Source organism: Podarcis liolepis (genome assembly GCF_965112155.1).
Source record: "Podarcis liolepis genome assembly, chromosome: 9".
In the NCBI taxonomy this organism is placed as follows: Eukaryota; Metazoa; Chordata; class Lepidosauria; order Squamata; family Lacertidae; genus Podarcis; species Podarcis liolepis.
The window spans coordinates 18959892-18986562 of NC_139564.1; the positions used below are offsets into that span (position 1 = coordinate 18959892).

At 41.2% G+C, this 26671-nt stretch overlaps 1 protein-coding gene across 5 annotated transcripts in view; it reads left to right on the top strand.

Annotated features, from left to right (window-relative positions):
* The window catches only part of PDLIM5 (PDZ and LIM domain 5), a 123239-nt gene extending 118610 nt beyond the window's left edge, over window positions 1–4629 (top strand). For all 5 annotated transcript variants that reach the window (XM_083458659.1, XM_083458661.1, XM_083458662.1 and 2 more), the window contains 2 exons: window positions 2089–2204; window positions 3355–4629. In XM_083458659.1, coding sequence (XP_083314785.1) covers window positions 2089–2204; window positions 3355–3444 — 206 coding nt within the window. In that variant the 3' untranslated portion in view covers window positions 3445–4629. The remainder of the gene's footprint in view (window positions 1–2088; window positions 2205–3354) is intronic.
* Window positions 4630–26671: the final 22042 nt, after the last annotated feature.

A 26671-nucleotide genomic window follows, 5' to 3' on the forward strand; every position in this document is an offset into this window, starting at 1 on the left:
CCTGATTGGGTAGAAAAAGTGTGGGGAAAATGGCACTTGGTTCATTTTTGTCATTATTTTGATTATATAGGGTTAGATCCAAAGGTTTCTTTCCTGTAATGGAAGAGCTCTTTTTCTGATGGAGAAAGGGAAATAAGCAGCTGGTATTTTTCAGCTGTTTTTATTTACCTGTTACAGAAAACTGTACTTCATTAACCTGGACCTTGGTCATTAGCAACTGCTTAAGATGCTAGTGAGAATACTAAAGTAAGAATCCCAAAGTAACATGTTCACACATGTCTGAATTGGAATGTGTTTTGCAGAACTTCCTTCGATGGCAAGCGATTTTGTTTTCCCTTGTGTTCTCTCGCTCTCTCTTGCTCTCTTTTGTTCTTTTAATAGTTCCCCTATTTTTATCATAAAAAATGCAAAAATGTAGAATTAAAAATCACAATTGTTTGCTTTTCCTGTGTTTTTGAGTGGGTTAGTGGTAAACTACCCCCCCCCCAAACAAGACATAGGATTGGCAAAACCAAGGAACTGTCTTTTTGGCACAGGATAACACATTGCTGTGTGAACCCAAGAGATGCCTCAAACTTGGCAGTAGCTAAGAGTAGATGGCGGTGTAAACCCTGGGAACCAAGTTCAGTGGCATTGAGTGGAAGTAGTGAAGCTGCAATACAGAAAGAATAGTTAGACGTCTAAGCTTAAGGCACCAGTTTTGCACCCAGCAAGCCTTCAAGCTAGATCTCTCTGTGGAATCAGAGACTGGAAATTAGATGTACAAGCTTCAATACAGGACATCACTGACTTGTCCTTTGTAAATTTTCTGTGCACAGATTACTTCAGGCTGCTGTTACCATGGTTAACGTAACAGGAGAAAAATCTTAGACTGTGTGTCTGGGGTTGAAAAGGAAGGAAAACAGAAGCTTTTCAATCTGCCCTGGCTACTGTTTTCTGTCTTCTGTAGAAAAGCTTGTAAACCTCTTGAAACTGTAAACAGCAGCCAAGTTAAATAGGCGTGCACCCATTTCCAATATGATACTGTGAAATGGAGAGGACTTTTTCAGGTTTAAAATGAGCTCTGTTTGAGTAGTAAGTTATACCAAACTTAGTAAACCCTTTAAGTTGTAGAAGCAGCGTCCATATGATCTTAAGGAACTGAGTTGGTCACTGGGAGAAGGGCGATGAGAGTGATAGCCATATGCCGAGATTGCTTTTGTTGTAGGAATGTATTGTGTTGGATTCCTTGGAGAAAAATGGAAGGGTTTCCTTGCTGTCTGTTTCTGATTTGCTTATATTGATTACATTTTTATTATTTAGTTTACTGTATTTTTGATTACGTGAGATGCTTTGACAGTTCTCACAAATGAAAGGGAGGTACAGTATATGAATTTCCTAATGAATAAATAAAAATGGTTCTGGCAAATAAAGAGCCAGTGTGGTGGAGTGGTGAGGGTGATGGACTAGGACCTGGGAGACAAAGGTTCGAATCCCCACTTGGCCATGAAGCTCCCTGGCTGACCTTGGGCCAGACACTCAGCCTCTCAGCCTAACCTACCTCACAGGGTTGTTGTAAGGATTGAAGGACGAGGGGGAATCATGTACACCACCTTGAGTTCTTTGAAGAAAAGGGTGGGATATAGATGGATGGATGGAAGGAAGGAAGGATGGAAGGAAGGAAGGAAGGAAGGAAGGAAGGAAGGAAGGAAGGAAGGAAGGAAGGAAGGAAGGAAAATAAGTATTGCAATGCCACAGTTCTGCAGAATTTCGTTTTTCTAATGTGTCTCTCTTCAGTTAAGGAAAAACCATAGGGTGATAATCCAACTTATGTAGTACAAAGAGGAGACCCAATGAAAACAGGAAATACTCTAGCCCATTGGTTTCAGTCTCTCTACTCCAGGCATGACCAACATTGGGTGTCGCTTATGTAGTGGTGGAATGCCAAAGGGAAAGGGGATCATGTTCTCAATTCTTAAATCTTGGCATACCTTACCTATGGCGTGTCATTTGAGCACTTATGTGCTTATGTGACATTTATTCAGATTTAGTGTTTGTTGCAAGTTGAGACATTTTGTTCAGTGGCCATGTTTGTGTCTGCCTGCACAGATTACTATGGACTCTTTGGGACCATGTGCCATGGCTGTGAATTCCCCATTGAAGCTGGGGACAGATTCCTGGAAGCCTTGGGCCACACTTGGCATGATACCTGCTTTGTGTGCTCAGTAAGTATAAAAACTTGGTTATCCATTGCAGCAATGCTATTGCCAGCCTGAATAAGATAGGAGTAACTTCTGAAATGCTCTTTTAATAGGGTTATCTTGCGTGCGTTATGGCTATTTCGTAATTGTTTAGAGAGCACTTTGCTATTGTGTAAAGCTGGCCTTTTTTTGTTTTTTCGCTCCTTAAAGATATATTTGATGTGAATTTGTTTGACACTGTTTTCTTAAAACCCTTTAATCATTCAGATTTGTTCCCATCAGTTGCCAAACATACAAGTTTGTAGTCTTCTGTTTGAAGGGCTGTAGTTCAGTTGTAGAGCAGATTATCTGCATGCAGGTGCTTCCTACATTAATGGTTCCTAGATGGACTTAAACCATGGAGATTCAATTCCCAACTCAACTATAAAGCTCAGTGGATGCCCCTGAGCCCAGTCACTATCTCTATGTTCATAGAGAACATAGGAAGATAAAAAAAGGAAGCTGGAGCCCATTTATATTTTTCCTTGGAAGAAGAGCAGTACAAAAATACAAGTTGTATCCAACCCATTGTGAGCACAAGCTAGTGGCATTCACCATGCCATCCTTCCCACTTTAGCTCCTGGTTGTCTCAGAAAACCTCTTCTGAGACTGACCTTCCTAGGTGAAAGGTTATTGGTGGCTTCTAACAACAGTAGAACATTCACAGAGTAAAGCCATCACTGAATCAAATCAGTTCAATAGTGAATTCATTTTTCAAGTATGGATCTTTGCTGACAGCCACACACACACACACATGAGATACATCAGCAGCCTTGTGGGGGAAACCCAGTGTTTGCAAAAAGTATGCTTAGAAAGAAAGCATCCTAAGGTAGGGGACCCAAAAACTGTTTAGTAGAAAACTGAGCATCTTCAGTAGCCAAGGAATGCTGGTTTGGGTTAAATGGGAGGATAAAGGAATGGACATCCATAAAGAGAGCATGACTGGCTAGAGCCCTGAACAGGAGCACTCTACACCACAACATTTTGTTGCAGATTCCACTTGTATTTTACTAATGTTAAAAGCAAAACAAAAAAACAGACTAGTTCATTTAGAATTAAGTGTGATGAGCACCTAAAACACCTACATTGTTATTAACCGATGTGCTAATTTCTGTCTTTTTGAATTTCATTTCAGGTGTGCTGTGAGAGTTTGGAAGGCCACACTTTTTTCTCCAAGAAGGACAAGCCCCTTTGCAAGAAACATGCCCACTCCGTGAACATCTGAAGCTCTGGGGGTTGCTGAATAATAGATATTGACAGGGAAATAAAGTTCCTGGGTTTTGGTTTTCAGTAGGCTTACTGAAGTATTTATCTAGACTTTTTAATTGTAGAAGCGGAGATTGGGGTGGGGAAGGAATAAAGCTTATGACTGTTTCATGTAGTACAACAAGGAGCATTTAGAGCCCTGCAGATGTTGCTGGACTCAAATTCTCATCATCCCTGACCACTGGCCACATTAGCTGAGATTGATGGAAATTGGAACCCAAGTATGTATGTTGTGTTATTGTATAGCGATTTTATGTTGCAACCGCCCTGAGAGTATAGGGTGGCATACAAATTTAAGAAATAATAAAATAATAATAAGAGCAGGGGAGGGGGCGACAGGTTCCCCACCCCTGATTTAAAATGACTTAGAGTAGTACTGTCAGACAAATGAAGATGGACACTCTCTCTTAGTGAGAGCAAACCTTTGGGACTTTGTGGGGTGGGCTCTTTCGTTTTTCTTTTTAAGAAAGGGCAATATTTTTTCAATCACACATTTTGTAGCTCAGCTTGCATTTGTATTTAAGTGCCACTAGTGGTAAACTAAAGGTGGGTTTATTGCTGCTTCCTTAGGTAGGAGAGAGAGGGAGGAGGTCCAATTATAGATAATCAGTTTAACTGGTATGTATCATATGCATTTCAGAAATATAACCAACAACATGAAACTGTTTGGCACAAAATGGAGTATTCATTATTGTAGGTAATTAGGAAATTTGAAACTAAGCAGTGTTAAGCCAATTCTTTTAGCACCCACATTGTATAAATATTTGCCTTTTTGCATTCATTTTCTCCCTTAAAAGATGTGGGGGAAAGAGTTAACATGTTATTAACCAATTTAATATGGCCATGCAGACTATAACTTGTATAAGTGCAGAGGAAGAACATGCAATTTAATGTCATAAATATTTCTAGAAAATGACTGATGAATATTGGGGTGGGGTAAGTCTGATTTGGGTTACGTAAGATCACATCTTATACTTTCTTGTATATAATTTTACTTTATTGTGTGCACATATTTATTTCTTGTGCGCACTTCTTTGGTGTAACAGAAAAGGGAAGGGTGAGGGATGAAACAATGTCAGCTTTCTTAGATGCAATACTCTCACTGCACTAGAGCATAGTAAATGAAATAAAAATTAACATAATATTTTTTGCTGTGGTGTTAGGGCATCGTGAATTATATAGATTTACTATTTTAACACAGGTGCTTGCTTGCTTGGCATGGTTTGTAAATAGATACATGAATTAGTTGATGTTCTTTCTACACATGTCAATCCCTCTGGTTTCTCCAGAGTTAGGAAGATGATTTTGTAATGAAATGCAAAGCAAAGTATTTATCACTTTGAAAGTGGAAAGAAGGGAAATAATTTTTACTGTAATGCAAAAGTAGTGCCATCCAGATGTTTTTAGACTTCAGTTCCCATCATTCTCACATTTGGGATAGCTGGCTGGAGCTGATAGGTGTTTGAGTCCAACAACTTTGGGAAGATTACAAGTTCCCCATACCTGTTTTTAAAGAATATCCTACTATAAGAGGAGCTGAGGAATTCCAATAAGGGCAAACAGTTAGTGTGCAACCTCTGGGTAACTGTTAAGTCATCAAAACAAGACTAGTAAGTGTGTGATTATGCACATAGATTTTATGTGTTCCGTTGAAAGAATAAGTTGGCTTCTGTGGAATCTACATAGACGATTAATGGGCCATGCTACCAAACTGGGGTGTGTGGCTTTTTAATTAAAGTAAAAGTAAATCAATCCTTTCCAGCTGATCATAAGAGCCAGTTTAGCTGCGCTTGCCTTGGTTTTCAGTCACTTCTGAAGAATGACTACAAAACAAAGAACTGTTGCTTTGAATTATGAAATGCTGTGTCACATTGTGGGGCATGAAATATTCCATTTCCAGCTTTATTCACTCCAGTGAAGTGGTATATAAAGTTTATGTATTCTAGCTTTTAAACTTCAGAAGCATAGAATGAATGTGGTTTTTAAGCAATTTGGCCAACGTTGACTTGTAAGTGGCCACATGCCAGTTTATACTTGGACACCTGGCTTCCACTCCCACAGTCAAAAATGGTGATGCATGATTCTCTCAGCTACATGTTAGGCTATGTTGTTGTGCCATGGCAAATCCTGCTCAGTGTCCCATGCCCTGGAAGCACGCATGTTGCAGATTCTCACATAGGATGAGGAAATTGAACCCCTTGTTTTGGTTCATGTGCACATTATTGATTGTTCTGTCTTTGCTACATGGCAGGACAGTTTAGCTGGCTGGACCAAGTGGCTGCATACCCCACCTGGTTAATAGTTGTTTGTGTTAAACTGGTTTCTGTTATAAACAAATAGAAACAAAGGGTTATAGCCAACATTAGTTGTACTGAGCTCAGGCCCACTGAAATAAAAAGACATGACTAACTTAGGTTCTTGCATTGCGGGGTCCCTTCCAACTTATTCCAGTAGGTCTGTTCTAGAACTTAAGTTGGATACAGTCCTTAAAGCATGGCTCATTATTAACCTGGGATCAAGTAAGCTCTGCCAAGCACTTACGACCACCCAAAAATATAAATATACTCAAGAGACAAGTAAAGTCCATGGGAATTAAAGTTATATTTCCTACCATACTTTTAATAGCAGTGACCAAGGTTTTTGCAGTGCACTTTAATTCAGTATCTCTCACAGGCTACTTTTTTGGTGATGAAATTCTTCTATAAATACATATATGATTCTTTTAACCTTTACTTCTAAACTCTTTTAGATGTGTCGTTTTCTTCATTCTCTACACATATATGATGTGGCAAAGTTCACGACCTGGCAATTGGCTGGGAAACTTACAAGTTGAAAAATAATATTCAAAATGGCTTAGTGGACAATGCCAAGAATTTATCAAGCAGTTCCACCAAGTGGTAGTCTCCAAATGTACCAGTAGCTAACAACAACAACAACAACAACAACAACAACAACAACAACGTAAAATAACAGAGAGAAGGACATTTGTATGCAAGTTTAGGAGCACTTCACTTAGAAAACAGCTTGTTTCAGAAGGCAGAGCTGAAACCCAAGCTGTTTATGAGCATCAGGCATTAAGTAAAGTAAAATCTTAGCTGCGCTAAGATGTTTTTGCATATTGTAATAAGCCAGTACACAGTTATCTGCAAACAGAATATTTAAAGTTCCAGTAGTAAGAGAGCTAAAGCAAAATCTGGGACTACTTGCACTTTGCTCTTCTGCAGTATTTCTCAGAAGTGGGGGAGCAATGACATTCAGAAGCAAGACAGACAGAAACAGCTCTTGGATTTCCTAGATCATTGTGTTCAGCTTTGTTCTGCTCCAGTCAATGGATTCTGGTGATATGCATGTTATGCTTTGCTTTGTTGCTTCTCTCTGTTTTTCTCCCTTTAAACATGTTTTCTAAATCCAGTTGTCTTTGGATCCAGTTGTTACAAAAAGCAAAGTCAGCAACATGATAAATAAAGGCATGGAATTACAGTTTATCTCCCCCCCCCCATTTATTTATAAAAATGCTCATCTCTGTGATTTTACTTACACTGTCAAAACCTGGCTTAATAAACCAGGGCATGCATGACATCCAACTCCTTTATATCTGGAGTAGACCTACTGAAATCAATGAATGATTAGCTCCATGGAGTACATGATATCTTCCATTAAGGCCAGCATACATAAGCCAACTTTAAACCATGTCTTCATATCATGGTTTGCTTGGAAGTTTCCTAGTCTGCATGTAATGGGAAGCTATGGTTTAATTGTAGCTTCCTGGCTTGTTTTCTAACTCCTGCAAAAGGAGGAGCAAAGTGAGAATAAATACCCTGCCTTCAAGTGCATGGAGCTCATGCATTTCCCATCTTAATTAAGCCAGGATTTGGTTGTGCGAATGCAACCTGTGTTTTCAAAAAGACCACAGCATGCTTAAATCTAAATCGGATGCCTCGTATCCCTTTAATCTTTGTTTGCAATAATTTATTGTTTAATTTCCCAAATCCTGGGTGCAAAACAGCATATTTGACAGTTGTGTGCAAAGATGTCTGATGTCCTCTCTAAACTGGAGAGAGTAAATAGGAACTGCAATTCTATCTCCTCTGACTGGGTTTATCTGATACTGTATTTAGCCTTGGCACAAAGCATTCTCTGATTTCACCTTAGGATACTTAACCATCTATAGTAACATGGTCAATTACTTCGTGATAACAGTAGCCTCATAAGATTCTTATGAGCTGGGTATCTTTTGACTAGGTGAATGTGCTGCTGTTTTCTACCTTGTTTGTACAAGGAAAGGGGGAGCACTGCATATGACTATAAAAAGCTACAGCCAGCTTTACAGGAATCTTGCCCCTACTGCATTTGTTTAGGCTACAATTAAAGACAAATGCAAGTCTATTTGCAAAACAGTATATTAAACTCCAGAAGCCAAACTCTTAAAGGCATCAAGGCTGGGTTTGACATTTTAACAGCAGAGGGTTGGTTTCTGTCAACCAACAATATAATTTAACATTAAAATGCACCAAGAAACAAAAATAAGAGATCTGTCATTCATTCATTAAGAAACTGTAATCTAGTGTAATATTTATAGTCTTAAAACTCAACAGTGTGTTTTCACAATAAATCCCCTTTCACTGCTCAACCTAGAACAAATCTTTCAGTCAAAAAGGTTTCTGGTTGAAATGTACTGTGTTAAAGATCTTCAAAGCCTTTCCTACAGGACTGCACATAAATCCTTTTAACCAGCACAGGCTTAATTTAGGCTGGAGTTTTACTTTTCTGGGGACGTTAATATCTTGTGCTCAGACAAGATCTTGGTTATATCAGAAACACATAGAGCCTAATTTATTATTAGCAACCTGGTGTTAATTAGGGGGAGTTACTAGAAATAGTTTGCTTGATGGAAATTTATTAGGAAATCACACTTTACTGATGGCAGAATAGGAGTCACTGAAAGAGCCCAGCTCCTACTCGAAATTGACTAATTAACAGGGTGTCAAAATTCCTCTGAGGAAGACTTGGCTATAATCATGGAGACCCTCCCAAAGTCACTGGCTCCTCTGTGCTATTTAAATTTTAAAATGGGAGGGGGGAGGGGGAAGTAGTGCTACCCAGCCAAAGTTTCCAAAATGTTGAAATGATCGGTTCTAAATGGATTCATTGATATCCGAGGCTCATTAAAAGAAAATAGGTGCCCCCTGTTCTGCAGACAAAAAGCATCTATGCATATTTATACTTCCTTGGTGGTGGTAGTTTTTCCTTCCCTGTGAGCAGCCATTTGTGATTATAACTCATCTCCCTCCTTCCCCCCAATAGCTATGTTTTGTGAACCATGTTTGGATTTTAAAATGGAAGAACATTTTTTTTAAAAAAGCAAATACCTGCCATGTTTATATTAAGGAATGTGTTAATGAAAGCATTGTTTGTTTGTGTGTTTTCTCCTTCACATCTGTGTTTTGTGTGGGAAATGTTTCGGCAACCGTGTGGTTCATGCCAAATCTTTTTAAAACACACATAAAATGGTATAGCCAGAGCAAAAACTTGCTGCTGTCCATTAATACCGTGGGGTGAAACGAGTGCTTTTTTTTTCGAGAGAAAAAGGACTGGTACTCACCAGCAGCCATGGAGGGGCAGCGTATGGCAAAGGTGGGCAGGTTACCTGCTTGAAGTTCCCTTGCCCACCCACTCATCCACTGGGGCACTGCTACCCAGGTGAAGAGGCCTTCCCTGTGGGTTGCCATCACCACCAGCACTTGCCCGCTTGGGTGTGGGAGGCATCTTTCCTGCTGGCAGGGCTCCTGAGGCCAGACTCCTCCCCTTCCCTGCTCTCGCTCTCTCACTTTGGGGGCAAGTGGCTAAGCCATTGGGTGGTCAGTCAGTGGCTCCTGGATGCAACTTTGATCCACTGCACACATGCATGCACTCCCGTCCCCCGCTCAATTGCCTAATAATAATAATAATTCATTATTTGTACCCCGTCCATCTGGCTGAGTTTCCCCAGCCACTCTGGGCAGTTTCCAACAAAGATTAAAAATACATCAAAATGTCACACATTAAAAACTTCCCTGAACAGGGCTGCCTTCAGATGTCTTCTAAATGTCAGGTAGTTGTTTATCTCTTTGACATCTGGTGGGAGGGCGTTCCACAGGGTGGGCGCCACTACCGAGAAGGTTCCCTGTAACCTCACTTCTCGCAGTGAGGGAACCGCCAGAAGGCCCTCGGTGCTGGACTTCAGCGTCCGGGCAGAATGATGGAGGTGGAGATGCTCCTTCAGGTATACTGGGCCAAGACCATTTAGGGCTTTAAAGGTCACTACCAACACTTTGAATTGTACTCGGAAACATACTCTTCTCTAACACAGTCAATTGCTTCTCTCTCTCTCTGTCCTGCGTCCATCCCCAAGCTGCCATGCAAGGAAAAGGAGGGTGAGGTACTGTGTCAACGTGTGCATTGCTTGCAGGCTGTGGGAGGAGGAGAAGGGCACTTCCCCCCATCCCAGTCCATCCTGCACTCTGCTACTCTGGTCTGGGGCAGCGGCAGCGCAGAAACCACCAGCTCACCCAGGCTCCATCTGACCCTTCATTTTATGGCAGCTGTGAGGAGGAGAAACCTTGAGCTCGCTTGCTGCTACCACCACCTCTGCTCTGCAGGGATGTTGCGTGCCACAATCTGCTTCCTGTGCCATGTCCCACCTCCCAGTACTATCCTGGCTTCTCCTCGGCAGCAGCCAAGTGGCAGCCCTGGACTCTTGTGGCAGTACTGCACTCTGGCGTGTTCTGCCAGGAAAAAAGCACTGGGTGTAGTTAATCTAATAGTTATTGTGGTCACAGTTTTCCCCGCTGCGATCACTCTGTCTGCCTGGTTGGTGTTGACCTGTGACGGTGCCTTTTCACTGGTGGTTCCCCAGTCCTGTAATGTCCTCCATAGTGCAGTGCACCTGACTCCCATCACTATAAAATTTTGGGGAGAATATGGAAACTTTCCTGTTTACCCAGCTTTGGTGGCTGATGAATGCTGTTCCTGGCAACTGCACTCAATGCATGGAAGATTTTTAACTGTGACTGCTCTTAAGAATGTTTGGATCTATTTTAGAATGCTTTTGCTTTTAAATGTTACTGTGTTCAAAATGTGTATCTGTTTGCTGCCCTGGACTCATGTGGCGGGGGGGGGGGGAGGCAGGATAACAAACAAACAAATAAATGAAGATGTATATTTTCATTTAAACTATAGTAATAATGTCTAGATTTGCAGCTATACATAAATTAGCACATGCATTTTATGCAAACTGTTGTCATTTTTTAATGCATGTGAGCATGCCAGTTTGACTGCCTGTGGGAACCCTGCGTATAGTTCAGCTGAAACCTTTCCTTGTCTTATATACTGTGTTAAGCTCTAAACCTACCGTACTTCCCCCACTTTTTCTTTATTTGCACCCCCTTTCTTTATTTGCATGGTGTTTATAAAATATAAGCACAAGAGCAAGCTTCTTCCAAGCTCTTCAGGATGGAGTTTGGTGCAGCTGCTCTGGATGATGGAAAGATCCTGAAGGGTAGTTGCCATGGCTCACTGTGTTAAACAAACCCCAGTGTGTATTTGTGGTATGCAGATTATGTGCTTGCATCTGGTGATACTCCACGGCATGCTTTTGGTAGACTACTTTATGTCATCCCCTGGGGAATAACTGCTCCGGGATCTCTCCAGCCCTAATCTCTGGTTTGATACACTGCCTTGTCATTCGACAGAGGGTCTGAACTCCTTTGGAATTCCTCTCCATCTGGAATAGTTCTCAGTGTGGTGTTGTAATATGGACAGCAGCCAACATGTTCTACTGCAGTTTCTCTATATCTCTATCCCCCGTGGAGTTCTTAAAGTCTTCCTGTGGGCACATATGTTTTGGCAGCAGCTGAATTAAACCTCAGAGAAATGCACATTTACATACAACTTAAGAGAAGTGCATTAGGCTTTTTTTTTTGTGGGGGGGTGTCTCTTGGAATGTGTGGTGTAATTACAAGGGGGAGGATGGGCAATAGCCATTGGAGTAAGATTACATCATGGGGGATAAGCCCATTAATCCTTGAGCTTCTCATCTCATCACTGTCTTTCCTAGCCATTTTCTTCCAAAACTCCTTCAGAGCAAATAAATCTCAAACTCGGTGGACAAATAATGTGGCATATTGCTTTGGAAGGATGTCTGACTTGGGAATTCATTCTTTACCATGAAGATCACAACATTCTTATGAATAACTGTTTTTCAGTTTTCTTTTGCATCACAATGAAAAATAAGCTCCTATATTTGTTCTGTAAGGTTTCTTAACAGGCCAGATTCAAGTTGCTCTGTTAGTATATAAAAGCATGTAACAGTCTGGGACCACTTTACTTGGAGGGATCACCCTGAGACCCACATGAGCCCACTCAAATGCTTCAATCTGTGGAACTGGCACTTTTACAAGTGCCACATAATATTCATTCCATACCTGTAAGGAACCGAACCTTTTGAGTGGCAGCGGCTACCCACTAGAACCCCCCACCTTTTAATATTAAGGCACCTTCATTAGCGTCTGCTGAAAACTTTTTTGTTTTGGCAAGATCAACCAGACATGTAATGTTATTATGCAGATGTGTTTTAAAATGCTGGTTCTATCTATCTAACTATCATCTTTATTTTTATAAATGTTATGCTTAAAGGTAAAGGACCCCTGACAGTTAAGTCCAGTCACGAACGACTCTGGGGTTGCGGCACACATCTCGCTTTACTGGCAAAGGGAGCCGACATTTGTCCGCAGACAGTTTTTCCAGGTCATGTGGCCAGCATGACTAAGCTGCTTCTGGCGAAACCAGAGCAGCGCACGGAAACACCGTTTACCTTCCCCTCCGGAGCGGTACCTATTTATCTACTTGCCCTTTGACATGCTTTCAGGAGCTGGGACCGAGCAACGGGAGCTCACCCCGTCGTGGAGATTTGAACCACCGACCTTCCGATCGGCAAGCCCTAGGCTCTGTGATTTAGACCACAGCGCCACCCGCCTCCCTAATGTTATGCTTACCTGTTTTTAAAGTTAGTTTGTCCTTGTATACCTTCCTATATACATACAAACATAAGGTTGGCAGAACCAACGGTAACTTGTTGTGACTGGTTTGCAAAACATTTTGAGGATAAAATTGTTGCATTCACTGGCATCTTGACTCCACTGTTACAGGAGAGGACTCTCAAGGGGTGTCCAGTCCTATTGTGTTGGATGAGTTTCAATTGGTAAGGCCTGAGGATGTGGAAGAGGTGCTTGGATCAGTCAGGATGATGGCTTATGCTCTGGAGCCACTGATTGGGGTACAAGCATGAAACTGCTAGTTTTCTCTAGTATTAGGAGTTCCTATTTCCCCACTGTAGCATTTAGACTAGTAAACTTATTTTCCAGGGTTATCTTTTGAATCGTATTGGGCTTATAGTTGAGCAGCTAGCTGCTATTTCTGGAACTTTATCAATCAAAACACAGATCTGGTTACAGATAATGTCAGTCATTTACTTAGTGAGAGAAAGTAATCACAGCTGCCAGGTCACTTTCACGTAGGACATCTGGCTATAAATGTTAAATATCCATTGTGAAAATTATACTGTTAGCTCTCCTGTCATTTTACAAGAGATCTTTGGTCACCCACGATATACAAATGCTCAGTAAGTAAGAAAGAAAGACTTGCAAAAAATTATCACGTTAAAGAATGGGTGTAATAAAGACTATACCGCCTTTGTGAATGCTGGCTGGCTCCTGGCTATCTTGGGAGTAATATGTATAAAATGAGTGCAGACATATTTGGAAATTTGCTGGTAACTTTAACTACATGGCAAGAACCCAGCACTTGCTTTAATCTCTTCACAGGGTGCTAGGCTGTGTGAGTGAACATTTAAAGAATGTCCATAATGGCTCCTCGTAATCTCTTTGAAACTCAATAATGGGGGGTGACAAAGTGGAACACGCTCTCTGCCTAACTAGGGATCTGTGGGCACTCCCAGACTGCTTCTGGATTCAATCACGTACCAGCAAATTCAGGTCATGCAATTATAGTTGAGTGGAAGGTCTTGCTCAACAAATCCACTTCTCCCAAAGTCTGAGCTTTTTGCAGTAAGGAATGTGATGGGGAAATGCGTAGGATAACCCTCTTGCTTTGATTCCAACATCGTCTATCCACACTCCAAACTAATTGGAATGGATGCTTGATAAACAAGTTGTCCTGTGTGGTTTACTTGAGGTCTGGGACAGTTTCTTCTCATTGACCTCCAGGCTCACAGGAGATGGCAAGCCAAGCTGGAGACTCAGAGTCCTTGGTGTACTGTCCAAATAGCTGCATGTGAGGCTGCTCAAGAAGTGGGTCCCGTGGTTCTCCAAATGAACTAACTCCCACCACCTGCCACTACTGGTCATGGAAGCTGAGGGTCACAGGTTCCCCACCAAGTCAGTAGGTGGGGAGGGGCTTGAGAATAGGCCTTAGCAGAAGATCTGAAAATATGGGGTGGTCTGAATTGATGATTTGAGATATCCTGGTCCCAAGCAGCAGCCCCTTGAACTGTGCTTGGCAATACTAGGGATGCCAATGGGGCTGTTTTAATCCCGTTAAAAACGTATTAATGCTACAGCAGAAAATAGGCAACATTATTTCTCCAAAATATTGGCTTAGCCTTCCTTCTTTACTAGAGCTTCAATACTGTATACTTTGGCACTTCTACCTATAACCTAAGTCTCCATGCCATTCCATTTGTTTAGTCTACTGGAGCAGCACTTTATGCAAACAATTTTTTTAAATAATAAAAAAAATCGCTCAGGAACCAAAGTTGAAAAGAGCTTAAAGGTATAGGTTGTGTGCAGCCATGAAGACTGTCATGCACACTTGACACTTGTTCCTTGTCCCAGGAGATGCTTGTTAGTGATATTCAAAATATGGTATTTGCATGCCACAAGTGAAAGACTCCTACAAACAGAGCTATCATTGACCTGCAGTAGACAAGCACTAGTGAGATGCCCACAAATATTTCTCTGCACAACAGATACATTTTATGCATATAAACTGGATTCTATCGGGGGGGGGGGGGTTGTACATACATACCAAGAGATGGAGGGAAGGGCAACAGCAAAACTCTCATTTCAGAAATGGTGAAGTGAGTTAATTACAAGCCTGGTGCATTCTTGGTTTCAAAGTTCTGAGACGGGAACTAACCACAGGATCCAAGCAACCTACTTGGCTGTCATTTGTACCCATTAAAGACTGGTGGGTAACCTGCGGCTCTCCACATGTCATTGGATTCCACCTCCCATCAGCCCTAGCCAGCAGGGCCAACAATCAGGGATGATGAGCACTGCAGTCCAACAACATCTGGAAAGGCCTAGGTTCTCCTGCCCTGTTAAAGGCAGCAAGATGGAGCTCTAGTCAGTTAGAAGCAGTCTCTGAGCAACAGGCACATGGCCATAGGAATGCATGAATCTCATCTTGAAGTAAAGGTAAAGGGACTCCTGACCATTAGGTCCAGTCATGACCGACTCTGGGGTTGCGACGCTCATCTCGCTTTATTGGCCGAGAGAGCCAGTGTACAGCTTCCGGGTCATGTGGCCAGCATGACTGAGCCGCTTCTGGCGAACCAGAGCAGCGCACGGAAACGCCGTTTACCTTCCAGCTGCAGCGGTACATATTTATCTACTTGCAGTTGACGTGCTTTCAAACTGCTAGGTTGGCAGGAGCAGGGACCGAGCAACGGGAACTCACCCCGCTGTGGGGATTCGAACCACCGACCTTCTGATCGGCAAGTCTTAGGCTCTGTGGTTTAACCCACAGCGCCACCCGCACATCCTACTTAGGGGCAAACAGACTGTCCTTTTCTGTCTGTGGTGGCTGCAGAAGGAGATGTTCAGTCTGTGCTGCTCTGCAGTTGCTTCAGACCACTTGCATTCTAAGGCCTGACAGCAGCATGGCAACACTGCCCTGGGTCCCCTGGGCCAGAGAGATGGGCCTAGGGAGACACCATCTGAATTTCCTACAGTGCCCTAGAGGAAGGGTGGATCAGAGCTACTGAGTGATCATCCAGAGATCGCTCAAGCATGCTTTTGGAGGCAGTAGGCTTCTGAATACCAGTTGTTTGAAAATGCAGGACAGCAGAAAGCTGTTGCGTTCATGACCTGTTTGCTGGCTTCCCACATGCATCTGGTTGGTCACAGTGAGAGCAGGACGCTGGACTAGATGAATCTCCACCAGGCTCTCCTGTGTTCTTATGTTGCTCTGGGGCATTGAGTGTGGTGCTGGTAATGCCATGGCTGCAAGTTTGATCCCCAAATGGCACAGCTGCATATTCCTGCATTGCAGGAGGTTGGACGACATGATCCTCAGGGTCCCTTCCAATTCTACAATTCTGATTCTAAGATTCTAGTACAGGCTTCCTCAAACTCAGCCCTCCAGATGTTTTGAGACTACAGTTCCCATCATCCCTGACCGCTGGTCCTGCTAGCTGGAGATAATGGGAGTTGTAGGCAAAAAACATCTGGAGGGCTGAGGTTGAGGAAGCCTGTTCTAGTAGATCCCCAGGGCTTTCCTATTTATTTAACACTGATGACAAAACATGAATTTCCCCACTTTAATTGCGCAGCTGAAATGAAGAAAGCTAACCAGGAGTGGTCTTTTGTGTGAAAATCTGTTTTCATTCGCAGTACTTATCGGCTTAGAATGTGCTCAGAGGCACGCTGTTCTTTCATTCTATAGGCCTTTTGTGCCTGGCTCCGGCTGGTACCTCTTGGAGTTCTAGTAAAAACAAAATAGATCTGACAAACCCGAAGCCTTCCTACCACTGCCCTGGAGTGATGTTGCTTGGTGGGCATTGTGGGAAATGAGCATGGCACCCCTAAAGCACAAGCTATTGATTGCAGTTCACTGATGCTGCTGGACAACCTAGCATAAGGACCCACCAAAGTAATAAGTGGCCCATCAGATGGCACTTTACTGAGGGCTTCCTAAAACCCGAATTTTGTTTTGGGAGTTTTCACCACTACAGGCTGAATTCAGTGCAAAGGCTGGCTCTGAGGGCACTAATGCAGATTAGTGAGATTAAGAAATTAAACTGGTTGGGCTTTACAAGTTAATTGATGAATTAACCTTACTATGGGCCTCCCATAGGGGCTTGCATACAAACAATACATTCCTTGCCCCTTTGGCTTACATGACACAAAAAGGAGTGGGAGGGAGGAGGGAGGAGGAAATAAGCACTCAGGTCCTCTTCTAAGAACCAGCTGGGGTGGGAACAGGGCTGGATTTAGGTTTGATGAGGCCCTAAGCTACTGAAGGTAATGGGGCTCTTTATATGTCCAACTGTCCTTTGTCAACAACAAATTGTTGCTGTTTTTTGTGTTGAATATACGCTGTATGGTAATTTATGGACCTAATAGGTATCTAAAGCCATTTGCACATGCAGAATGTAGGCACCCTATATATAGAAATGAGCAAACCAGTGATATTTTAGGGAGCAGGCTAGCAGGCGGAGCCCATTACGTACGTCATAGGAGCCTACACAACACAGAACTGTTGCTGTATGTAAGTTTTATTTTATTTGTTTTTTATCTTATATTTTGGAAATGTACATCCAGGTTTTTTTCCTTAATTTTTTTTAGGGGCCCCAAGAGAGTGGGGCCCTAAGCTATAGCTTGTTTAGCTTATACATAAATCCGGCACTGGGTGGGAAAGTTGACAGAGAGGAGCCAAAAGTTTCTCATCTCTCACTGCACTGATAGAGGGGCCCTGTTCTACACTCCTCTGCCACAGCCTGATGCAATGGCTCCTGCCTGGTGACAGTCAAAGGAGGGAGGAGCCAAACATGCCCACAGTCCATGCACAACCCTCAAGCTATTGGGAAGAAAAGCTGGATATAAATGGAACTTGTGGAGCACTGCAAGCCTTGACTGTAATGTAACATGGAGCACTGCAAGTGTGCTGACAGTTGAATGTGCTACATAACACAAGGGTTCACATAACAGGCTTGGCACATGCCAAAGCAGGCCAAAAGTTAGCAAGGGGGGGGGGGAACCCTCTTCCTGTTGCTGTCTGAAATTGTCCTGAGAATAGGCGGTCAATTGTCACTTAGGCTGGAAGCCCTCGCATTTGTTAAAATTTATTTTTCCTTCTGAAATCCTTGATACTATTTGGCGCCGATTCTTATATTCACAGAATACTCTTTAACGGGTCTATGGCATTTTATTAGCCTTTAAAAGTTTTAACAGAGTATGTGTCTAATTTCTTAATGTGTTCCTATTTGTTTCCTTTTTGGTTATTTTTGGTACGAAGTTGTAAGTTGGTGGTGTTGGATTTTATAGCCTTGGCACTGTCATGGTTCCGCAACCTTCCACCCCGTAGTGGAAGCTATGTCAAAACTTCCATTATAAGCTCTTGTTTTCAGGAGTTTATGACTTGGGCATACAGCCGAATCCCTAAATATATGCTTTCCTAGCTGCTGCTGCTATTATTATTATTATTATTATTATTATTATTATTATTATTATTATTATTACAAAACTAAATATATAAGCAAGTAATTTAGCTTTTTATATATATAAAAATAAGATGGTAAATATTTTCAGGTTGCCTTGCACCCCTTTGTAATTATTCATATTTTTATGTAAAGCAAAATATTTGATCATGATTTCTTAGCATTGCCTCCCTCGACTTCAAAAAATGTACTGACTTAATAAGTGCTGTGGGATGAAACAAAAAAAATTGGCAATCAGTTAGCAAATAGTGTGATTTCATTGCCATTTACATCTTGTAAAAAATTTAAATGGACAGGATATTAAACATTGAAAAGTGGCTGCAATTACTTTTGGGGTAATTTTGTAAAGGTTTTTTGTTCTACTTTCCAATCTGTTTCATAATGAAAATACGCACAGAAGGAAGCATTTAAGTTACTGAAAAATAAACAATATTGCTGATGGTGAAAAGTTAGAAGGACACTACAAAGAAGGAAGAAACTGATTATTTTTTTGGTTTCTTTGCTATGTCACTTGATCTTTAAGCTCCACAATGTTTGGAACCGAAAGGAGAACCTTGCCCTCAAGGTTGATGGATCTGACAATAGGTGATGGAGAAGACCTCTGGCTGAGATCCTGGTCAGCTGCTGGCAGTTATCTAATCCTGGGCAAGATAGCATGACCAAGTAAAGGACAAATTCCCAATCATGCAGAGATATAGCAGGAAGTGTCTTCAACAAGTGAATATTTGGACTGCACATGAGCATGTTATTTTATAATATTGAAGCCTGAGCAGAGAATTCTGGAATTGCTGCCCAAGAGTTGTGCAAACTGGAACAAATTGCAAAAGCTTGATTATCAAGCAAAAACGGTTTTGTAGCACAAAGCTCTTTCATAAAAGTTTCAGACCCTAGCAAAATGAAACACAGTATTGTGCTTTAAGCCTATAAAAGGGTTTCGTGTTGGCTAGAAAATGAAGGTCTGGGATGCAGAGAAGCTTTTCCAATTGCATTTGGAACAGGTGTCCATAGCAAAGCTGTGGAAACAGAAAAGCAGGCACCAGGAATTCCCAGGCTTTGAAAGAAGTGTGCAGCATGAGACCATGGGATGTCCAGCACAGAGGCTGTATAAGAAATGAAAGAGAAGTGATATTCTCTATCCTGAGATGTTTTTTTTAATGCAATAGAAACCAAATTAACACGTTTGTAACAGGGATTTAATGTAGGTAGACCTCGAAAAACTAAGAGGCCTTTTAAATTTCAGAACAATGATTCTGCCTGAAATAATTAAGAAAATGTGAATTGTGCTGTAAACTTGAGGCTATGTGCTCTCTAGAGGTCTTTTTCTGATTTAAGACAATTCCTAAGCTCAGAATAAATTATGCTAAATAAATAAGTAGAATTCCTGTTACATTTTTCTGTCAAGTTTTTTTAAATATATGAAATTTGTTAGCCAAGGTTTAGAATAACAAAAGAAAATATCTATTATGAGGAAACTGGTGGAAAGTATTTTTAAAGACAAAATAACCGAACACAGAGAATAAGCAGCTTTACTGAAGCAGAGCCAGCATGTCTTCTGCAAGGGCAAGTCCTATCTCACTAACCTGTTAGGTTTTTAAAAGTGTAAACAACCATATAGATAGGGAAGATCCAGTTTTTGACAAAACACATCACCAAAGACTTCAGGGCAGTCATGGGATAAGAGACAGGGTCCTCTTCTGGATCAGAAACTGGTTAAGAAATAGGAAGCTAAAAGTAAGGATAAATTGACAGTTTTTCCAGGGAGGGATGTGGAAAATGGAATATCCCAGGGATCCATTTTGGAACCTGTGTTTTCTAACTTGTTTATTAACAACCCACAGTTATAAATGAACTGTGAGGTGGCCAAGTTTGCGGAATTGTTCAGGGTGATCAAAACAAAAATGGATTGTGAAGAGCTCCAAAAGGACCAGAGCTTTATCCATGTGGCTACTTTTTCTCATCTAGATTGCTGCTCACCAAGCCATCTGCCTTTCCAGCCTCATTTGCCGCTTGCTGGGATTGTTTGTTCCCAAGCTTGCCTCTGGAACCATCCACCATTCCTGCCTTCTGTTTCTTTCTCATTCCTAGCCTCATTCTTTCCCATCTTTCTTTCTCTTAATCTGACTCTCCCCAAGCAGTGTTCAGACTGAGGGGCTGCTCCACCTGCTCACTCCTCTCACTCACAGCTGTGTCTCATTCGGAGGTTGGAGCTGAGATGCAGCTTCCAGGGGTTGGGTATGAAATCCTTCTGTAGCTTCTATGGTTTGTGTTTGGCTTACCCTCCACCCTGATACAGAGGAAGAAAAGTGTTGTGCCAGAAAGAACACCTACCTGCTCAAATTTGTCTTCACAAATTACTGAATAGCAGTGGTTTTCCAGAGGTCCAGGTAAGTCTTTCCTATAACTTGGTCCTTTTTTCCTTTTTTAAAAAAGGAACAACTGAAAATGCCAGTGATCAAAACTGAGGTCTGCATACAAAGCATGAGCTGTGGTCTCTTCCCTTAAGATGCATATGAATAACATTGAACAGTATGGAAGTGCTACATAAATGCTAACATTGATTATGATTATTTCTGTTATTACTTCTCCCATGCTAATACTGTATTGTATTACACGTGGCCCTGCTGGCTCTTTGGGCCCGAAGCCAGAGTTTCTCAAAGCTTGCTTCATTTGCAACTTGAGATAGCAACAATAGCAAGGGATGTGGAAACAGAAGGAAGTTCCAAGGTTTTCAGACTTTAAAATCTGGACTTAGGGGCATTATATTTTTGCCAGCAATATACTGGTACACGATGTTATTTCAAGTAAGAGCATTTTCTGATCCAGGGTGGTTCTATATGGAAAATGCCATGGAATTTGTCAGGAAAGGTCATAAATGAGTCATGCGTGCTCTAAGATACTCATTGTTAATCTGCTTGTTGAGAAGCAACATACTTGATACAGCCATAACTTAACCCTCCTGTTACATGTGGGAGAAGCTGTAAAATCTTAGGATGCTAATTGATTAACTAAGATTCCTATTTTCTCAAACTTGCACAGATGGCAAAAACAGCAAAGGGAGCCAAAGGGAGATTAAATAAAGAGGCGTTTGATTTGTTATAGAATCATAGTCTCATAGAATTGTAGAGTTGGAAGGGACCCTGGGGTCCTCTGCTCCAACCCCCTGCAGCCTTACAAGGGAGTCTCTTCCACTGTTGAGCAGCTCTAACTACCATAAAGCTCTTCCTGATGTTACAGTTTCATGAGGCCATTCTGCAACCTTGAAAAAAGGACTGTATTATTGATTTCGTACTACTGGAACTTTACGTTAAAGAATCAACAATAAGCAATAAACAAACACAGGTCTTTTGTGGTCCATTTTGCGGAAGAGGCTTTTAGAGACAGAACAGGAGAAGTGGGTAGCGTTATAGTCATTATCTGAGTGGTATCATCTGGAGTTTTGGAGTATGTTGTCAGCAACATGCTCCTTTACATCTGCAGGTGTGGTAGTGGGTGGTTGCGGACTGGATGAGGGCCTACAAACTGAAGCTCAATCCAGATAAGACTGAGACACTGTTTGTTGGTAGTTCCCTAAACTGGACTGATGGGCGATGGCCTGCTTTTGATGGGGTTACACTCCCTCTGAAAGAGCAGGTTGATGGTACTTCTGGATTCATAGCTGTTACTTGAGGCTCAGGTATCCTCAGCAGTGCAGAATGTCTTCCATTAGCTTTGGCTGGTGGCCCAGTTGCACCCCTATCTGGACAGGGATAGTCTAAGCTCTGTTGCTTATGCTCTGATAACCTCCAGGTTAGATTACCTCAATGTATTATATGTAGGGCTGCCTCTGAAGATGGTTTGCAAAGCCTTTGGGGGGGGGAGGTGGGGTAAAAATAAATATATAAAAATAAATATGTCTTGTTCTTTGCCTCAGATAGCAAAATGTATTTGGCTGGCTCTAGACATGAAAGAGAAAAACTTGATACCTTCTGTAAACAAACAAAATTTTGTGCTCTCCCCCCAGTTTTCTCAGTTTCCCTCCTATCTATCTACCTATATCTATCTATTCCAGCAGGCTTGGCTTCCCATTTCAGAAAATGACTCTGTGTGCTTCGTTCCATTTAAGTGAATGGTTGCAGGCACCTGTCATCGTCTTGGGTTTTTAACTGTTTCTTCCAAAGAAACCTGCATGCATGTTTTCTGAACAGACTGATTCTACCACCATCAGAGATCAGAACTTTGAAAAGGGTCCTGAAGACATATGTCTTTTTTAAAAAACAACCACTCCTGAAGACAATTGCTTTTCCATCATGAAAGGCGTAATGATTTTTCCAGGTTTCAGAAACCATTTAATTACATTAATATGTCTGGAGTTAAATGGTCAAGGAAAAACCCCTGTTTGGAGCATAACAACTGGTCTTAAAAAACATCAGGCAGGAATCTCAATTGCATATCACCTCATTCGAAAAGAATGTGAGAAGTTACAATCAAAGGTTTACATGAGTTGAGTATTGAGCCGTGGCTAACAACATCCTGATGATATATTCAAACAGGATTCCAGACACCACTTTATATTTTATGGCTGGGATTCTCCAGATCAGACATTTATAAAATTTGGATACATTTCCTTTTCTAACTTTCAGAAATATTTCAGAATGCAAAACAGGCTGTATTAAACATCTCATTGGTGTGTCACCACTGCTTCCTCTTCTTTTTTTTTAAAGCATTTTTATGTTAAGGAAAATTATGAAAAAATGCACTGGAAAGTGTAGGAATACTTCCTTGGATGCAACATCATTTAACCTTCCAGGAAACATTTCAACATAAATGGTTTATATTGTAAGCCACCCTGTGATCCTTGGAGAAGGGTGGTATAAAAATTTAATTTAATTCTGCTCTGGTCAGACCTCACCTAGAGTACTGTGTCCAGTTCTGGGCACCACAATTCAAGAAGGACACTGACAAACTGGAACGTGTCCAGAGGAGGGCAACCAAAATGGTCAAAGGCCTGGAAACGATGCCTTATGAGGAACGGCTAAGGGAGCTGGGCATGTTTAGCCTGGAGAAGAGGAGGTTAAGGGGTGATATGATAGCCATGTTCAAATATATAAAAGAATGTCATATAGAGGAGGGAGAAAGGTTGTTTTCTGCTGCTCGAGAGAAGCGGACACGGAGCAATGGATCCAAACTACAAGAAAGAAGATTCCACCTAAACATTAGGAAGAACTTCCTGACAGTAAGAGCTGTTTGACAGTGGAATTTGCTGCCAAGGAGTGTGGTGGAGTCTCCTACTTTGGAGGTCTTTAAGCAGAGGCTTGACAACCATATGTCAGGAGTGCTCTGATGGTGTTTCCTGCTTGGCAGGGGGTTGGACTCGATGGCCCTTGTGGTCTCTTCCAACTCTATGATTCTATGATTCTATGAAAACAATAAAATAATAAAATAGCCGATGCTATCTAATCTCCCTGCAAACAGATCAGGATGGATGCTCAGTAAATAGGTTTTCTGGAAGCTCCCCAAGTGTCATCTTTTTCTTCCTGATAAATGGTCTTTGAACAGTAAGCCAAGTAAAAACATGCCTTTTGTGCCAAACAGCAATGGGTATATGAATGAAATAATTACAGGACTCTGTAAAGAATTAATAATTCTGGCGAGGCGGTTTGTACATTGGAGAATTGTCACTGAATTCACACACCCATATTCTTGTTAGAATACCAAGAGGATTTATGCAGAGGAGGAGGAGGAGGGGTGAAGTGAAATCTCAGCACTTTCCCTTTTCAAAAAGAGCTGTCAAAAATATTTTTTGGCCTTCAAAGCAAAACTGGCACCATGTTGTAAAGGGGAGCAGGAAAAAAAAAATCAGTTACAACTTGACTCTCTTCTGATTTTTCTTTTCACCAAAAGCATGGCAGTTTTTAGCATCCAGACTTTGGCTCAAAGGGAAGGAAACAGTCAACAAGGAAACAGCTTGTTTTAAGTGTTTTGCTGGTGAGATGGGTGGTGGTAATTAGTGGTTCTGGTTCTGGATGAAATCAATACCTCCACAAAGAGTTCCCATTCTGTTTATATCCTATAAAGGCATTATAGCCCCAATTTCTGGTGGGGCTCTTTAGGACTACTTTTTTTGGAGAACGGTAAATAATCTAGATGAGGTCCTTGCTCAGGATGGGTCCCTGCACTTCACTATTCATAAGGATTCTCCTGTGTTCAACCTGGTCATAGCTATTTACAGGCATTCTCAGTTTAAACTGTAATACATGTCCTGATTTTAACCTTTAGCTGCTGGTGCATCACTGTGAAACAGATCTATTATTTGCAACAGAGAAAAAGATGAGGAAGTGTAACAGTTCTGCCCCCAAGCAAGCAAAACGAGAAGGTCAAATGTTTATGCAGAGATTGGCCTTGACAGTCCTTGAGGTGGTCATTCAGAAGAACTGACATACAATTTGTGCTCTCTGCCATCTTTTCTCATCTGTGCCAACATGTATGAAATGCCATTCTTTCCCCATCTGCCTTATATCTACCAGCCAGTACATGATTATAAAAGAATAGGAAAGTCTTTTAGCATGGCATATTATTGATGGAAAGAGTTAGCTCCAAGTTTAGATTTCCCAGTTACCAAAGCTCAGTGATACCAAATAGTCTCTTTGAGTATAATCCAACAGATTTAGGTGTGTGCACGTGGTGTTGTTTTTAAATAAATAGGTTTAGGCTGCAAACCTGCAGACACTTTCTTAAGAGTAAGCCACACTTTAACTCAGTTCAACGATCTGAATAGACATGCTTAGGATTGCATTTTTAAGCACACCTGTCTATTTGAATTGTGACATTTCTGGTTATTTTGTTGGGTTTAGATACTTTTAGATTTGAAGCCAAGGAAGGTTTTTTGTTTGTTTTTTAAAAACTCTGTTATTAAAGTGTGTCCTGATTTAGACCTTTCATATACAGCAATACTATCATAGAATCACAGACTTGGGTACAACTTCAAATGTATTCTAGTCCAACTTCCTGTCAATGCAAGAAACTTCCCAATACAAAGCAAAACAAAAAACCCAGCAGGTTGTAATTCATTGCATTAGGGTTGTCTCTTTTTTTACCCCAATGCCCACATCCCTCTAGGATCAGGAGCAGTTTATCAGATAAAGGCATAGAGAAGGGTTATTGGGGGACCTAATTGACCCCAAAGACATTTGGACTGAGGCAGTGGGAAAGAAGAGGAGAAACAATAGAAAATAAACATTGTTCACAGGCAGAAGGAGATGGGATTGACAAAGGGGAGCACCTTTTTTGTCCACCCTGTGAATGATATTTTGCTACTTAGGTTCTCCCTTAATTGCACTCTCCTGCCAATATTAACTACTGTTGCTGACTTTTCCAGATAAGTCACATTGCTCTCCTGAAATCTAGCTATATTCCAACTGGATACATCCTTTCCATCCCAAGATTTGGGGATTGTATCAACCTAGAAGACTTGGGGAAGGATGTTGGACTCTTCCTTTTTGTGGTAACTCGGAGGGTGGAGGTGGAAATTCAATGAAGTTCTCATTTAAAGGTGAGCCTACCAAATTCACACTTTCTGAAACAATACACAGATTGAAACACAGCCATCCTTAAAAAGTCACAGTGCTCTGAATGTTGTAATGCAGTTCTCCAGCCATGTAATTTGTACAAAAAATGCATATATTGGGGTAAAGTGTGCAGAAAAATGCAGTTAAAATAATATGCAAAGATGTATTGTATTAGGGTAAATTGTTTTGTAAAAGAATGTACATTAGACAAAATATGCACCAAAATGTGTATATTAGAACTTTGCAATAAAATGATGAGTTTTCATGAGGATTTTTAAAAATTGCTTACTGCTGCAGAAACATTGAGAATAGAAAGAGAGAAGTGAAACTGACAAATCTAACCAACCCCTAGTGGCAACTGTTAATATTTTAAGTATTTCTAATTCTATTCTTGTATGTCTAAAAGCTAGGGGTTTGTGGCAGTTAATTACATGGATTAGTTGTTCACCTTGAACCCCGGTATAGCTAAAATGGGGGGCAGGGGTGATTCTTCTATTTCTTGTGATTTCTTGAATCATCACTGTTTCTTGAATCATGACAGCTTACTGGACTTTAGTTTGTGTGTTAGTGTATTATTTATTTTTTTGTTCATTGTTTGAAGGCCTTCAGGCTGAAAAAAGCAGCATATAACTAAATAAATGAATGAATATATATATAAATAAATAAATAAATAAATAAAGGTAGTAGCCAATGAAGTTTTACTCAGAACAGACCCATTGACATCAATGGGCTAAATGTACACATTCCCACTGATTTCAATGGGCCTACTTGGAATAAAATTTAGTTGAATACAATCCAATAACAACAACAACAACAAAACAACTAATAATAATAAATAATAATAATAATTTTTCAAGCCTCAAGGCTGCTCTGTGAGGCTGCTGCTGTGTGTGGTTTGAGTAGCATGAAGAGGTTTGGATGAGTTTGGTTGCTGCTGAGAGGGAACAAGGAATCCTTTTGTAGACAATTCTTGGTGAATGGTGGCATGCATCACCTTGCCTCTTGCAGCTGCAAGTGATGAGGCCAAGAGGTTAGTTTATTAGGACTGAATTTAAGTCTTGATGAATGAATAGCTGTGGCTTGTAGCTATTGCTATGAGCTTGTCCCTGACCTGTGCAGCTCATTATAAGCTCAAGGACAGGCTC